Source organism: Danio rerio, chromosome 18 (assembly GCF_049306965.1).
Source record: "Danio rerio strain Tuebingen ecotype United States chromosome 18, GRCz12tu, whole genome shotgun sequence".
NCBI lineage: Eukaryota > Metazoa > Chordata > Actinopteri > Cypriniformes > Danionidae > Danio > Danio rerio.
The window spans coordinates 15,287,501-15,305,000 of record NC_133193.1 but is presented as its reverse complement, the minus strand read 5'-3'; the positions used below and the strand labels follow the sequence as shown (position 1 = coordinate 15,305,000).

The following is a 17,500-nucleotide window of genomic DNA, read 5'->3' as shown; positions in this document are numbered from 1 at the left end:
TTAGAAGCAAATCGATCCATTAAATAAATAAATAAATAAATAAATAAATAAATAAATAAATAAATAAATAAATAAATAAATAAATAAATAAATAAATGATTATATGAACTCAAAACATAATGATCTGGCATTAGCTTAGTTAAAATGATGCGACATAAAACCTGGACAAAACTAAACCAGTAGACAGGCTGAATAAAAAATTTAATTTAACTCTTTGCCAGTGGGTGGCACTTTTAGAATAGCGGAAATAATAGTATTTTTTGAGTAGTCCTGGAAACATATTAAGCAGTGCATTATTCAGAGATAATCTAAAAATGTAAGGACCTCGGTTTAATGTCTCATATGAAAGACAACACTCACTGAAAAGTATAGATTGCCCATCAATTTATTGGGGCGTTATTGGGGCATTAGGACTCACACAGGACGCAGGTTGAGCACCCCCTGCACCCCTTGCTAGTCTCACTAACACCACTTCCAGCAGCAACATAACTTTCCCATGTGGTCTCCCATCCAGATACTGGCTGGACCCAGCCCTGCTTAGCTTCAGTGGGTGACCATGTGAGAGTTGCAGCGAGCTAGCTGCTCGCTAAGCAAGCTACTCTAGCTTTAGTGAGATTTTCATAAATGAAATCATAAATATTCCTGGTAAATATTCTCACTTTTTAAAACATACAAAATGTGATCACCTAAACATGAGTTACAATAAAACTGTGCAGAAGATTTATAATGCTAAGATTTAAGGCTCAGAAACACATAAATATGACATTAAGGTCAAGATGTGTTAAGTGTGTTAAGTCAATTCTGAAAATCAGTTTTTCTGTGTTGATAGTAAGATTAAGTAAAGTTAATAAAAGGTTTTAAAAAGTAGTCTGTTGGTTATTCTGCTGCTTTTCTGGCCTCTGTCAATACTCTGTTAATACTATGTCTAAAACATGCCAAGTATTTTGCAATTTGTATGCAAGTCTACAACAGAAAGAGTCAGTCAATCTGTGCTTTCTGTAAAATATATTGCACTAAAATTGTTGTTGACGTTCTTACTTCCAACAATCTGTATTAATCATATCTGATGTGGAACATCGCATACTTTGCCAAAAGCTAAAACAAGAGCAACAAACATTATTAGTCACGCAGGCAGATGTGAAAGACAGCGAAGGAACAGGAAAGGAACACTTGACCTGTTCATTTAGAAATCTCTGCTTGTGACATCCATGCAAGTTGTTGACAAGCCATTACCTGAACCAGCCCAATTGATGTTTTTGCAGAAAGACTTTTATATGAACATGAATTCAATTAATTATATCAACTTTTCCAATTCTAGTGGAACACCGAGACCTTATGATAAGTTCCTTTTTTTTTTTCTTCATTTACAGGTAATTACAAAGCTTTAAGGAAGCTAAAGGTGAACAAAATAAATCAGCATATTTGGTTAAAATAAAATAAAAAAGATAAATAAAATAAAATAAAATAAAATAAAACAAAATTTAATTTAATTTAATTTAATTTAATTTAATTTAATTTAATTTAATTTAATTTAATTTAATTTAATTTAATTTAATTTAATTTAATAATCTGTATTTCTGCATTGGACACTTAAAGTACATTCAGATGTTTGTATTTTTAGATGAAGATGTGGGATCCACAGGGAATGTTTTCCTCGCCATACTTTAGGCTATACACATTATTGACACTTTTTTTTATCATTCTTTTGATCATTCAAGGATTTATTGCTCACAAGGAGTCAATTTCTCACACTGGTTGCTTTAATCCACCCGACTGAACCATAAACACATGGCTAATTGCTCTGGAGCCACAAGAAAATAAAGTCCCCACAACAAGAGGTAGACTAGCAGATCAATTCCTCTTTTAAAATGTCTGCTTTCCTCTCTGCTGATTGATATGAATGCAGCCACACAACCTCTAAAAGCTACTCTCATCTCAACCTATTAGTCCACAGAATTTGGCTTTCATCGCAGTTTTCAGTGCAAAAACGACAGGAAAAAAAAAGAGGAGAGGAATGAATGTGTTTGACTGACTGGATTCAATGCTCGAGAGTTCAGGGGCAAAATAGATTTTACAATTCCACCTGGATTTTCTGGCACCAATGTGGGCATATATGTAATTTTGTAAAAGTTTAGTTTGTGAACTTTTAAATTACTTTCTAAAATGTTAGGGTGATCCGATCAGGATTATTTTGCAAACAATCATCGATTCCTTGAAGCAGGATTGGCTGATACTGATCACCAATGGTGAGGGAAATTTATCTTTATTGTTATACAGTATACAATTCAAAAATGCTGGTTGTTGTAACTTAATTTTGAGTCATATCGTTGCCTTAGAATTATAAGGTTCTATCTGACATTTTTGTCAAAATTTAGTTATTGACATATTCTTAAATATATATATATATATATATATATATATATATATATATATATATATATATATATATATATATATATATATATATATATATATATATATATATATATATATATATAAATGACAACTTATTTACATTATGGTCTGTTTTAAGTTGTTTAAATTTTAAGAGTTTTTATAAAAAAATTTAAAATAAATGTAAAAAAAAATAAACAAACGTTACAAAAATACTGTTTGCTTTATGGAATGCAAAAACTTTGAAGCTCAATATCTCAAAATCATTCAGAACACAGATAGAACCTTCTAATTCCAAGCTGACGATATATTGTGAAACCAAATTATTAGGATAAATATATACAGTTTTATATATAATTTTAATTTAATTACATTTTGGGTTATAAAATAAATAAATAACCCAACTTTGAGTTAGTCAATATTTGACGCAAAAATTGTGTAACAGAAAACCAGCCTTTATTAGACAGTAGCATTATTTTAGTGATTCTTCAATCAGTTTTTTTTTTTTTTTTTACTACTATTATTCAGGAAGGATTCATTAAATCAACCAAAATCACTGTAATTACAGGACACATAATGAATTATAAATTAAAGAATTAAAAATAAACATTTCTACTAAAGAATGTCATTTCTGTTTATTTCATTGTGTTTTGGGAAACTATATCCTAATGAAACATTGTCCTAAAGAATGACAACTTACTAGGCTATGGATTGTATAAATATAAATAATAAAAATTATTATAGAAAACAGAACATTTCTTAAAACTAACAAGGTAAATTGAACACAAGTTTTACAAAATAGAAGGTGGAGTTTTACTATACTAACCAGCGAGTAATAGTTGAAAATGTTTTGTTTTACTGGTGCAGGTTATAAGAAAAGTGTGTAAATAAACCAAAATATTAGATGGACAGGCCATTTGCCACCCCAGTAACAGTAAACAGGCTGAATAAAAAATGAAATTTTATTCTCTGCCAGTAGATGGCGCTTATAGAACAGTGGAAAAAAAACAGCATTTTCTGGGCAGTCCTGGAAACAAATAGCAATGTATCATTCGGAGATAATATAAAAAAGGTGCTTTTAGAATAGTAGAAAAAGCTGTAATTTGCTGTAACTTGCAGATCACCTCAACTATAAAGAAATACCATGCGATTGCAACACAACAAGCAGTCCTGTCACGCACTTGTCTCTTTAAAGCACCTGAAATCCCCCGGAGCTCATTGTGTAAAACATCTGTCACACATATGAGATCAACTGCGACGAAGCACAGACTCATGGGAATCGCCCGTGTTGTCAGGAAGACGCAGCGCTGACAGTAGGAGTTAGCAAAGTTTGTCGACATCCAGCGCTTCACTATTGAGAAATCAAAACAAACAGCTCCATTCAGACATCTTTCATGTAACATTTCAATTACAACGTCAACTCGACTCTCTCCAATGCACCCAAACATGCATTTAATGACGGCTTCGCTCTGTTCCAGCTGAGGGGTTTTCTACTGGCCTTGTCGGACACAGCCGATGTTGCTGGATAAGTGTGTATAACCTCAATTAAAGCATGCTCTAAGTGTCTGACAACAGCTAATATTCCTCTTCCAGCAGCGGGCCGAATTGATGTTCCTTCATTCGTCACCCCACAGAAAAAGCAATCATGCTGTTGTCTCGCTCTGCTTAGGATCTGGGATACGCTGCCTCCAGTCGCTCATTAGCATGCACCGCTAACACCCCTCGTCCAAAAGAAACCATAGCATTCATCCAGCCTACTAACAACATGAAAAAACACTGCTTTAATATGCTGAATCTGCTCTAATATACTCACTTTAAAGGTGTCTTGAGGAGAGTTAAACATTAAAACACAGCACGGTTATTGTTCGTCCCCACAGATTTGGCCCTTGTGTTTGCTAACGCTACGCTTGCTTGTTTGCACAGATAGGTTTGAATAAAAAAAGGTCTGTTCTGTCGGCGCTCCTGTTAGAGGTTTCTCAAGCATGGCTTTGAAATATTTATACGGGCGTTTTTGAAATATCTACCACACATTTTGTAAGCTTGCCACTCTTATCGTATGGAAATTGACTGCAAAACAAGAACTTAGCCAATGATGGAGCAGCAGCAATGTGAAGATATTCTGAAATGGTGGACAAGCTTCCACCACAAATTTGTTCATGTTTGCTGTGAGGTTTAATTACATTGCTTACATAGCTCATATGCTGTAGCAATCACTGATCTGTAATAGAGAACTGCATTGCTTATGACGTCATATACTGTATATATATAAATGAAGAGTTCAAAGGCAAAAACCTCAAAATGCCGTCTGAAATTTGTATCGAAAATGAACATCTTTCTCAGCCTCCTTTGCTTATGTTGAGTTATTTCAGCCTGATCTCAAGAGAAAACGTAAGTATTTTACGTTTTGCCAGTTTAGTGGCTAATTCAACCGTCATTGGTGGATGCGCAAATCATACTAAATTGTACGAATTAGATCGTACGAATTCATACGAATTAGCCACTAAATCAAAAAGTTCTGAATTGCCGTGAGATTGTGTTGGTTATTTCATGATTAAGACCATGAAAAGGACTTATTCTTTGCCGTAAAAGTAAAATTTCAAAACCTACCCACAAGAGCCTGATAAAAATGCTAATTTTAGAAGAAATTTTCAGATGGCATTTAGAGGCTTTGGCAACTAAACTCTTTATATATGTATACAGTTGAAACCAGAAGTTTAGATACACTATAAAAAGGCACATAACCATTAAAAAAAAATTGGATGTTAATGTGACTAAACTTTTTCTCTTTTAGGTAAGTTAGGATTATCAAATTTGTTTCTGTTATACTTAATAGCAGAATAATGAGAGAGATTTATTTTTTGAGAAATTTTTTTAAGTTTTCTTGAATGTCAAGTTTACATACAATAAGATTATTATGCCTGTGAAAAAAGCATGTTTGTAAGTTTCTGATGTCTAGTTGACAACATTTGAGTTAATTGAAGGCACAACTGTAGAATAGTATTTAAGGAAAGCCTCAAACAAACTGATTTCTTGTGTGACAACATGGGAAAATCAACAAGCCAGAATCAACAAAAAAGCCAGATTACAGTTAGTTAAATTACACTGGGGAAAATAATAATTTTTGGAGACATGTCCTGTGATGTGAGGAACTAAGATTGAACTGTTTATCCAAAATGACCAGTGTTACATTTGGAGGACAAAGGGGAAAGCTTGCAAGCCAAGGAACACCATCCCAACTGTGAAGTATGGGGTGGCAGCATCATGTTGTGGGGCTGTTTTGCTACAGGAGGGACTGGTCCACTTCACAGCTTAGATGGCATCATGAAGAAAGAATATTATGTAGAAATATTGAAGCAACATCTCAAGACATCAGCCAGGAAATTAAAACTTAGCCACAAATAGGTCTTCCAAACAGAGCATGACCCTAAGCATACTGCCAAATTAGTTTAAATGTGCTTTAAGGACAACAATGTAAATGTTTTGGAGTGGCAATCACAAACCCCTGATCTCAATCCTATAGAAAATGTATGAGCAGAGTTGAAAAAGCTTTGTGCAAACAAAACAGCCAACAAATCTGACTCAGTTACACTAATTCTGTCAGGAGGAATGGGCCAAAATTCCTTCAAACTACGGTGAGAAGCTTGTGAAAGGATCCCCAAAACATTTGACCAAAGTTATACAGTTTAAAAGCAAAGTTAAATAAATACTAAGGAAATGTATGTAAACTTTTGACTGTCTAGAAGTTAATAAAAATTATCCTAAAAAAAATGTATAATTATTCTGGCATTTAGCAAATGTAAATCATTTAGGTAATCCTAACGGACCTAAAATAGTAAACATTTGATATGATTTACCATCATTTAAAAAAAAGGCTATGTATATATGCTTTTCATTAATCATTCTTCAACATATTCTTAAATCTTGCTATAATAAAAGTAATATACTAGTATAAATCCTATTTATAAACACCAAATAATGCAACATTGAAAGTTGACTTTACATGTAGAAAGCGTTAAGGATACGCAGTTACAGGAAAAAATCAATCTCCACTAAATATCACTATTTCAACCTAACCCATAACTAATCCATGACATCACTTGTGGGTGGAGCCTGCCTTCTCACAACACATGCAGCAAGCCGTTTGTATTTATGTTTATTGCTGCTCTGTATTTATATCCTGATATATAAAATATAAATACAGCATGTTCTTTACAAGTTTGCAATATATCCATCCAGCAAAGCAGAACTTAATAAAAAGCACATACCTCTCTATCGAGCTGGTGTGGCGCAATAACAGTGACAATGTCGCCTCTTTCCGGGTCGATGTAGAACATATTGGGTGAAGGTTTATCGGGCTGCTGTCTCACGATGATGTAGCGCAGCACAGCATTGTCCGTATTGGGATCGTCTGCATCATAAGCCGTCATAGTCATCACTGTAGTACCTGCCAAAAACAGTTAGAAAAGCCATGAGTCATAATGGAGACAAACGGCTAAGATGCTTCACGCTTTGGTACCAAGTATATCCTTAAGGTTGTATCTGTACACCAACACCACTTGTATTGCCATTTTTCATTAAACCGCACAGCCGAACGGAACTGGAATCGATCGAACTCGTTTTGAATGGGGCTTCAGGGCAGACAGAAAAACACAGAAGAGCAAAAGCGCACTTCTAAGAGGCCGTGTTACGATTCTCCCAGCGCAGTGGAGTTTTATATTGTACTGCATCTGAAATAAGGATGCCGTTCTTGGCAGATGAACTGTAATCCTAGTCAATCCTTGACATATCTGCTCGCCTCCTCTCCTCTCAGACGTGGCCTCCGGAATGAACAACGCTATCCGGAGAGAGCCTCATATCTCAGTTCAGGCGGCGCCGTTCATCTATTTCATTTTCTCCCCATCTCATCTGAATGTGCTCAGCCACCAAAAAAAGTGGGCCGCAAATGGAGCCAGAGCCTCTCAAAGTCACAGTGACCAGACAGTGACATGAAAATAAGTCAGATCTATCTCCTGAAGTTAATGGCCTCTATCAGTGACGTGAAAGGGCTCCTATCGTGCACAATCAACCTTTGGGTGTTTTTTCGAAAAAATAAATATGTGTAGCATAGTGTGTATACAGCCATGTTAAAGTGAAATAAACAAAACAAGACTTTCTAAAAATATATCTTGTAATTAAACAGCATTCAACAATTATTATAAATTAATAACTTATAGTATGGTAAACTGACTTAAAAAGTTTGTGCAACTTATAGAATTAAGTTAGAACATGATTAATTTAGTTTAATAAGTTGCAATGACCTAAAACATATGCTGGCAGAACTAATTGATCATATAATACAATGTTTACAGTGTAATGATATTGAGTACAACCTCACCGTTATGTAGCAGTGCGATTTTCTCCAGCAATCAATACTGATTAACATGATTTGTTTTATCAGGTCTCTCAGGTTTTATTATCATGTCTACAACTCAAGATTTACAAAGAAAAAGGGATTAAAATATTTTCTAAAACTAAATGAAAAAAAAATCTGCTTGTTCAAACTACTTATTAAAATGAGCTGTAACAAAAAAAAAATTATTGAGATTTTTTGGCACTACTTAATTGTTTTTTTTTTCTAATCTACTTACATATGATAACTTATTCAATTTGTGTTGAGACAACATGACTGAATTATTTAGAATTCTACATATTTTTAAAGTAAACTATTTGTGATTAGTGTTATGACCCTGGTCTGAACGTCAAGGATGTAACATAAAAACCACTCGATTAAAATCTCTTTTAGGAAGCCCTAATTTTAAGACAGGGAATTAAAAAAAAATTAAGACATGATAGTAAAAATGCTATGTAATTCACACTAAATTTGACCTTAAGTTTTCAGTAATGTACTGTATAATAATTGCATTATTTTCACGGTAAGGTACTGAATGTGAATTCACAGAAAATTACTGTGAGGTACTTCATAATAACAATAATTCTGTAAATATTTCTAAATATCAAAAAAGTGCCTGTACTAGCATAAAAGTTAATGTGTATTATTTATTATGTTGAATACAATATTAATAGTGTTTGAATTCCTATAACATGCAATATATATATACATTTTTTACAGTAATTTACAGTGATCATGTCTACCTTCATTTCACAATAAAATTCTGAATACATAAAATCAAACAATTAAATCCTGTAAAGTGACACTAGTGTAAGTTACTGTAAAAAAATACGGTAACATATTGTAAAATTCTGGGAATTTATTAGAGTGAATAATGCTGGAATCAACACAGCTGCATATCAGTACACAACTATAAATGAGGATGCTTCAATCACACAACAGGGGTCCCGGATTATTTATACAGTAGCTATAATAGAAAATTTAGCTAAATTTATTTGATATATGATGCTATATATCAGCGGACATGCCCAGGGGAGAACCAGCTTATTTGCATTAAAAGGCAAAGGCGCAAAACAGCTACAATTCCCTCTCACCCAAAAAATTGACATTTTCAGAAGGATATTATAAAGGATCTGATGGCTATTTTGAGCTGAATTTCACAGACACCAAAACCTTGTTTTACCTTATCATAGGTGTATTAAGATGCATAATAGAAGCCTCCCTGCTCAACCTTGCATCATCACATGGAATATAACTTGCTAGGTCAAAAACAGATGAATAAATAATATAAAAAATATAAAATTTGGGGGGAGGATGTGCTGAACGCTTTCAAATAGCAATTTTAGCATCTTAAAGTAAATGAGTAGAAGGCAATTATAAGTAATTAAAGCAGAAGTGAGTATCTGAGGCGGCGGTTAAGCAGAACACCTCTAATGATTAATTACACATGCTGAAGCGCTGAGCGAGTCTCTCTCCTGACACCGCTAGTCTGAGCGAACGGTTCCACTTCACTGTTCGGATACACCAAGTTAGACGACCTCCTTGTTCGCAGACACACACACATACACTCAAGCGTTTACTTTCTCTCTCACATGCATACAGCAAGACAAGCATCCCGACGAGAGCACTCGTGCTTGGTTTTGTGAAGGGCAACTTTGCATTGGAATTAAGGATGAAAAACGCTTTTAGCTATTTAATGGTTTTGTTCTTGTTGTTTTGAGAAGTTACAAAGTGAATCAAATGAATTAATTAATTTATTTCGCAATGATGAATTAGATTAATCAAATATGATAGTATAATAAGTTACAAAATATTTAATTTAGATATTTTACGAGATATGAGATACTAGAAAAGTAACTTCAAATGTGTTAAGAATACACATCTACTGTATACAGAAAAACACAATGGGCTCTATTTTAACAATCTAGTCACAAAGTTTAAAGCACATGGCGCAGAAGCATTAAGGGCATGTCCGAATCCACTTTTGCTGTTTTGAGGACAGAAAAATATGATTTGCGCCAAAGCCTATGGTCTAACAGTGCTGTGCTTATTCTTTTAATGAGGTATGGGTGTGTTTTGAGTTTGTTTATTTTGATGATTTAATTAATCTTAATTTAATTTAGTTTGTTAAGGGCAAAGATTTGTTTTAAAACTTTTTCTAAATTCGGTTCTAATTTCCAGCAAACAAATAAAGGAACAATAATAGTTACATCCAGTTATATTCAAACCTATACATATGCCCCATATGGTGATGCATTCTGTACGTCACCAAAACCCGAATGGTGGACAAATCTAAACATGTTTTTATAAAAACAAATATAAATACGCATGTAATAAATACTACTGCTATTAATAACGATAACATTAAAATAACAATGTTGTCATGAATAAACCGAAAAAGCATGAAGGCAGTGTTTTTTATATGTATGCTGAAAATAATAATTTTTGTAACAGTTTAATTCTTAAGTTTTTTTCATTTGTAAAAATATTTGTGTATTGCTGTACATCCTGTGTGCATTAAACAGGGCTTAAATTGTGCCAGAACACGCCGAATCTGGATCCGGATCCAGCACCTCTGAAATCTGATCCGCTACCTTATTTTACCGATCCTCCTCCTCAACCCTCTTCACTTTAGTCTGCGAGACATCTACACATTCTCGGGTAACATGCCGGATCCATTACCCCGATCTGTTCCGGGACCTCGCAATTCACAAATAAAGCACTGGCATTAAGCAATGTGTAAGTGTTTGAACCTGCATAGGCCCATAACTAACAGGCTCTGTGCTAAAATTTAGACAAGCTTTTACTTAGTCAATAGTTTCTCAAAATAGCTACGTGCCAACAATACGCCTTAACACATCTCTTTTATAGACTGGCACACCCATTTGTTTATAAAGTGATGCAAATGAATTTGCTATTTAAGAAACGTGGCGCAAAACATGAAAATTAGGGTTGCGCTGGTCTTAAAATAGCAACAAATTGCACCAAATTGCGCCTTATTGTGTGGGGTGTATGATAGGGCCCAACCAGTTTGACAAGACACATGCATACAAATTATCACAATACATACAAATACAGAAACAATGCTGCAAATAGTACATGTCAGGGATCCCATGTCCTGATCATGGTTTCTTGTAAAAAGCTCAGTAACTTACGGTTGCTCTGTATTTATATCCTGATATATACAGTTCATGGCAAAATGCGATTTGCATGCTTGTGTCACGGCATTAAAAGTGTTTTTTTGTATCCTGATAACTATAATTGATCAGTTTCCCATTTTCTTTTCTTCTCACTGGATTTCTATGTGACAGAGTAAAATCTTTATTTTACTATTAATTTTTTTTTGGCTGTAAATTTGTTAAAAGAGATATATAGTGGGGTATATAGACACAGTGGTGCGGTAGGTAGTGCTGTCACCTCACAGCAAGAAGGTCGCTGGTTGGAGCCTCAGCTGGCATTTCTGTGTAGAGTTTGCATGTTCTCCCCACGTTCGCGTGGGTTTCCTCCGGTTTTCCCAACAGTCCAAAAACATGCGCAATAGGTAAATTGGGTAGGCTAAATTGTCCGCAGTGTATGAGTGTGAATGAGTGTGTATGGACGTTTCCCAGAGATGGGTTCAGAGATCTGCCACTGTGAATTGTACAACAGTTACATTAATATTTACAATCAAAATTAATTACAAATAGTTGGCTTAGACATCAGAGAGAACAATTATTAAATATTTTTAATTACATTTTTAAATGTTTTTTAAACTATTATTTATCTCAATGTGCCAGCATTAACATTTTATGGAGTTAACTTATTAATAAAGGTTCAGCAGCGGAATCACACCTCACTTTGTCTCCTTAACCAATCACCTACTCCCTTAAACTTATTTAAGAAGACATCCCTCTAGCACTGTTCTTCTCACTCTTTAAACCCACCCTCCCTTCCTCCATTTCCTTGCTTCCCATTCACAATCCTATAACCCTCTTCACTCCAACAGGTTGTAGGTTGAATCAGGGGGTCCAATCACTCTGCCAAACTATTACAAGGACAATAACCCCACTCTGAGTCTCTGGGCATAGTTGGATGCCCGATCAACCTACCCACCTGTTAACCAGTCATCCTCTTACTCCCCTTCATCTCACTTTTCTCCTACTATCCCTTTCATCCCTACATCCCTACAGTAAAGTCTAGCTTAAAGTGTGGCGTGGGCCATGCTGGTGAAATGGATTGTCAAGGACCACAGTTTCATCTAAAAATCTTCTTTAAAAGTTATTGATGACTTGAAGGTGAGCAAATCCTCATTTCTGGGTAAACGATCCCATTAAGCAAAGAAGACTAAATCACAAATTCAGTAAAAACTAGTCTCGTCTAAAGAGTTTGTTTTAAAAAACACTTATTCATTACATACAGAATACATTATTTTCCACAACTGCACAAATATTTACAAAAGAATAGCACAATCACCCTAATCACCACACAACCCCTTAACTCTGAATCATGTCTCAATCCGGTTCCTGTATCTCCATTAACCTGTTCTCCTCCCGCATGCTCATAAAGAAAAAAAAAAGCCTTGAGGTATTTAGCACTCATCAATATGAACCATGACAAAAGCCATCAGCTCCCATCAGCACACACATAAATCAACAAGCGGATCTAATTGGCTGATGGGAAGGGCCAGAAAGTGAATGCAAATCACTGCTATGCAATTATGAGGCAATTATGTCAAAGCTGAGCCCAATTCAGGAGCCATTGTCTTCCTTTATGAAGTCCATACTCTTCTCAGCGCCAAGCCGAAATCAATGTTAACTACATTGGAAGGTTTAATGGGAGGACCTGAAATGACTAGACTTGCGGGGTCTCCATTACTGTATTATCAACTCTGTTCATCTAATTGGGGCTGTGGGATCAGTCGGAGCGAGGACTTTCTCTTTCTGCCTCTTTCTTTTCCCCTTTTAATTCCACCATCTTGTCACACGGAACAAGAGGCGGAACATTGAAATGAATAATGTCTCATAAAATGCCTGACTTGAGCGGTTAATTTGATATCAGGCTCGGTGTGTAACTCTGCATTAACTAAGGCTGCAGACGCTCATTGGGATGCTGAAATCGGCCGCAGTTGAACAGGTAAGTGGAAGATGAGCTGTACGGACGGATAGCACTTGCACTCCAGCATGTGTTATGATCCATTTACATAATCGCATAAAGTTGGGAAGGCGTGGAGAGATATAACGCTGTCCGTCCGTCCTTACATCCATCCATCCATCCATCCATCCATCCATCCATCCATCTATCCATCCCTTCATCCATATACAGGCGTTGGTCAATGAAACTGAAATGGCTGATTTTAGACTAAAATAACTCATTATTATGGTTTAGGGCATCCTTTTGCCACCAATACAGCATCATTACTCTTGGGAAAGACAGATATACATCCTGCACAGTGGCCAGAGGGATTTTGACCCATTCTTCTCGCAAAATAATGGCCAGGTCACTACAAGATGTTGCTGGAGGAAAATGTTTCCTGACTCACTCCTCCAAAGCACCCCAGATTGGCTCAATAATATTTGGATCTGGTGATTGTGCAGGCCATGGGAGACGTTAAACTTCATTGTCATGTTCATCAAACCACTCTGTCAGCAGTCTTGCTGTGTGCATTGATGCATTATCATCTTGATACACGGCACTGCCTTCATTATAAAATTTTGTACCCATTGGGTGCAGATGGTCCTCCAGAATGGTTTGGTAGTCCTTGGCAGTGAAGCGCCCATCTAGCACAAGTATTGGGCCCAGGAAATGCCATGATATTGCAGCCCAAAACAGCACTGATCTATCTCCATGCTTCACTCTGGGCATGCAACAGTCTGTGTAGTACACTTCTTTGGGGCTTCTCCATACTGTAACTCTTCCGGATGTGGGAAAGACAGTAAAGTTGAACTCAGAGAAAACTACATGTTTCTGATTGTCCACAGTCCAACATTTTCACAGCTGGCACCATTGAAACTGACGTTTGGCATTGGCACGAGTGACCAAAGGTTTGGCTATGGCAACTCGGCCATGAATATTGACATGGAGATCTCGACAGTTTTGGTGGAAACAGGAGAGCACAATTAATTCTGCAGTGAGTTGGGCAGCTGTGGTTTTATGTTTTTTGAATAATCTGAAATAGCACCCTGACATCCATTTCAGACAGACTGCTCTAGCGTGGATCCAACACTCCTGTTGGAAGTTGGTCATATTTCAGTAATAATAATAATAATAATAATAATAATAATAATAGTTTTAATTGGAGCATTTCTAATGTCAAACATCCAGTTTAGCTGTCTACAACACCAGCTTTAGTTGTCTACACCTACAGGTCTGTCTTTATCTGCTGCTCACACTCTTCTCTTTCCTCATTCTGTCGCTCTCTAATGTAGCGAAAGAATGTGTTGTTTGGAGGATCGAGGCATTTTAGTGGGCATCTCTGCCTTCTGACAGCAGCTGAAGCCCGGCGGGTGCCAATCACTGAGCCCCACTCCAGAACCCAAGGCAGTGGAGAAGCATCCAAAACCATGGACTTCTCCACAGGGTGCCTTCCACTTCCACATGGCCCCGGCTGCTTAAAATCAAGCGCTGGCTGAAAACCTGGCCCTTCAGCTTTTGTGGAGGAGAGATTTTACATAATAATAACTCAAAGTGTGTCACGGCATTAAAAGGGTGTATTTATATCCTGATAACTACAGTTCAGGGCAAAATGCACAGAAATCAGAGCACTTTCTCTTCTTTCTGTTTCTCGTTGAGTTGCTATGTGACAGGGTGAAAGCTTTATTATTACTTTATTTATTTTGTCCTTTCAACAACATGTTTTATATGAGAATTTTTGTTTGTTATGTTTGGTTTTTGGCTTTTAACTTTTTAAAAGATTTCTTTATAGATCCCAACTTATAGTACATATAGTATAGTAATATATAGAAATATATATTTTCTGTTTTTAAATTTGGTTTAATCGTGAGTGCTGATTGCTATTTCTTTTCATAAATCTACAAATGACCTATTAACTGTTGAGATAAATTGGTGTCTGTCCGTCCATCAATCAATCCATCCATCCATCCATCCATCCATCCATCCATCCATCCATCCATCCATCCATCCATCCATCCATCCATCCCATCCATCCATCCATCCATCCATCCATCCATCCATCCATCCATCCATCCATCCATCCGGTATTCTCTTATCTTTCATGCATCCATCACACTTTCCATCTATCCATCCATCTTGCTTCATCTGCTTATAGAATTATCATTCTGTCTACTTTTCCTCCCTCCATCCATCCATCCATCCATCCATCTATCCATCCATCCATACATGCTTTCTTGCCTCCATCCATTTATCTATAATCCAAGTTACACAAGTTAATTTATTTTTCACGACAGTGCACACTAATCAACATTCCCCAAGAATATAAATGTACCCAAATTAGCTCAAAAACTAGTTTCAACTGGTGGTCCCTTAGGCAGATGTTAAAGGCCATGACAATAAAAATACACATTCAAACTAAAAACAATACTCAAATAAACAGAAAACAACCACAACAACAATATCAACAAGCCTAACGTTCACAATGTTGATTATTAAGAAGCAATTTCTTAAAATTATGACTTAAAAGATATGCATTCTCTAACAGGTTGTGGTATCAAATCCCACTGATGTGATGCTTTAAAAGAAAAACAAGCTTGACTAAATAAGTTTTTCAAAGTGGAATAATATCTTGAGTCATTCTGTTTTCTACATATTTTAACTGAAACAAGACAGATATAAGGGGGAGCTAAACCATGCATAATCTAAACTACAAAACCATAAAATTATATAATTATATATATATATATATATATATATATATATATATATATATATATATATATATTTTTTTTTTTTTTTTTTTTAGGCAAAGATTTACAAGGTTTTTTCACTTGTTAACTAAGTTTGACGTAAACAGAGTAAAAACGCTATTAACACTGCTGTGATACTGATTTATTTACATTTTTTCTTTTGAGTTAAATGACGATTGTGAGAAAAACTGCTTTATTAGCATTGTTTTGTGATCATCAGACTTGTTTTGCATATGTTTTTTCTTCATAAATACTCCAAATGTTTAGTTAACAGTTCTGAATAATTCAATTAAAAATAAATAAAAAGCTGATATATTGTTAACTGATTTTAAGATGTTTCCACCCTTCTTTCTTTTCTTCCTTCCTTCCTTCCTTCCAAAAAAAAAAAAAGCAAAAATGTGATATATTTCAATAGTCATTAACATAATTTAAATTCATTCACATGCAGTGACAAAACAATCTGGCCCTTATCCACTTCTGGCTTTTAAAAGATCCAGTCCAGGTGGAGCGATACAATCCCGTCATAATTATGGAAAATCCCTGAATCCTAGCACTTAAAACCGCAAATCGCATTCGGTGCTAATTTTACCAGCACATTTGCATTGTTAACAGCTTACTTCATATAGGTGCTAAAACAATGCAAAGTGTATGTGCAAAATAAACAACACCATCCGACTTAGCCTTCCTGTCTATTCCGAGCTCTCCAACACTGTACAAAAAGACTTGAAAAGGAAAAAGTAAGGGCTACAATGTGCTAACACAAGACCACTGTCACACGTGGCCCATCCTCTATTATAGACATCCTGGGAAATCAATATGACTTCAGGATCTCATTCACACTGGGGAAGCCAGCGCACTGTGTGATGGGCTTTATAATAGGAAAGAACGGGAGAAAGATTGAGACAGGATGAAATAATGATGGAGCAGGTGTGTGTGAGCGAGCGATCGGACTAGATACCAGGATGAGGGGGAAGACGAGAGGTCTGGAGGGAAAACAGACAATGAAGCGGCTGGACAAGGGATCACGACGCTATCTTTAGATGTCGACTAAGTCAACGTTAAAGTTAAAGTGTACAAATAATGAGGCTAATCTTCCTTGTGAAATCCACAGAACTGCTGTTTAGGAACAGAAGGGTATTTATTTTATGCTGCAAATTTTCTTGGAAATCTATAGAGAAATCTAGAGATTTTTTTCTAATGCAAATCTAATGCAAATCCTATATAAACAAGACTGCAAAGTTTATTTAAAACACAGGTGTTGTGGAATGTGTATAAATTGTTTGTTGTGTTTACCAGGTTCGAATTAAAATAAAATACAAAAATTAAAAAATTAAATAAATAAAACGATTAATTAATTTAAAGAAAATAATTTAAAAAACGTCAAAATAAAGTTAAATTATAAATGATGGATACAATCTGATAATATAAAGTTATATAATAATGACAACAACAACAAAAAAAAGAAACAACAATACTATTAATAATAATAATAATAATTATTATAATATATTTAAAATTTAATTTCTAGATTAATTTTCTTTTGGTTGAATCTAAATTAAAAAACATGTCCAATTAACCTAAAAAATAATAATAATGAAACAACAAAACAAATAAAAAAATAAATAAAAAATAAGAAATAAAAATAAAAAAATAAAAATAAACATACATTTATTTAAAATAAAAAATTAGAATAGAATAAAATATAATAAAAATACAAAAAACAAAACAAAATAATAAATAAAAATAGCAACAAAAGTACTAATCCATAGAGTTTTTTATTTCTTTATATTTTTCTGGACTTTTTAAGTTTTTAATATATATATATATATATATATATATATATATATATATATATATA

The 17,500-nt window shown here is 34.9% G+C and overlaps 1 protein-coding gene across 1 annotated transcript in view; it reads right to left on the bottom strand.

Annotated features, from left to right (window-relative positions):
* Nucleotides 1–17,500, bottom strand: part of cdh13 (cadherin 13, H-cadherin (heart)) — a 574,628-nt gene that overhangs the window by 178,538 nt on the left and 378,590 nt on the right. The window contains exon 7 of the mRNA XM_068214885.2: nt 6,660–6,838. Within this exon, the coding sequence (XP_068070986.2) occupies nt 6,660–6,838 (179 nt within the window). The remainder of the gene's footprint in view (nt 1–6,659; nt 6,839–17,500) is intronic.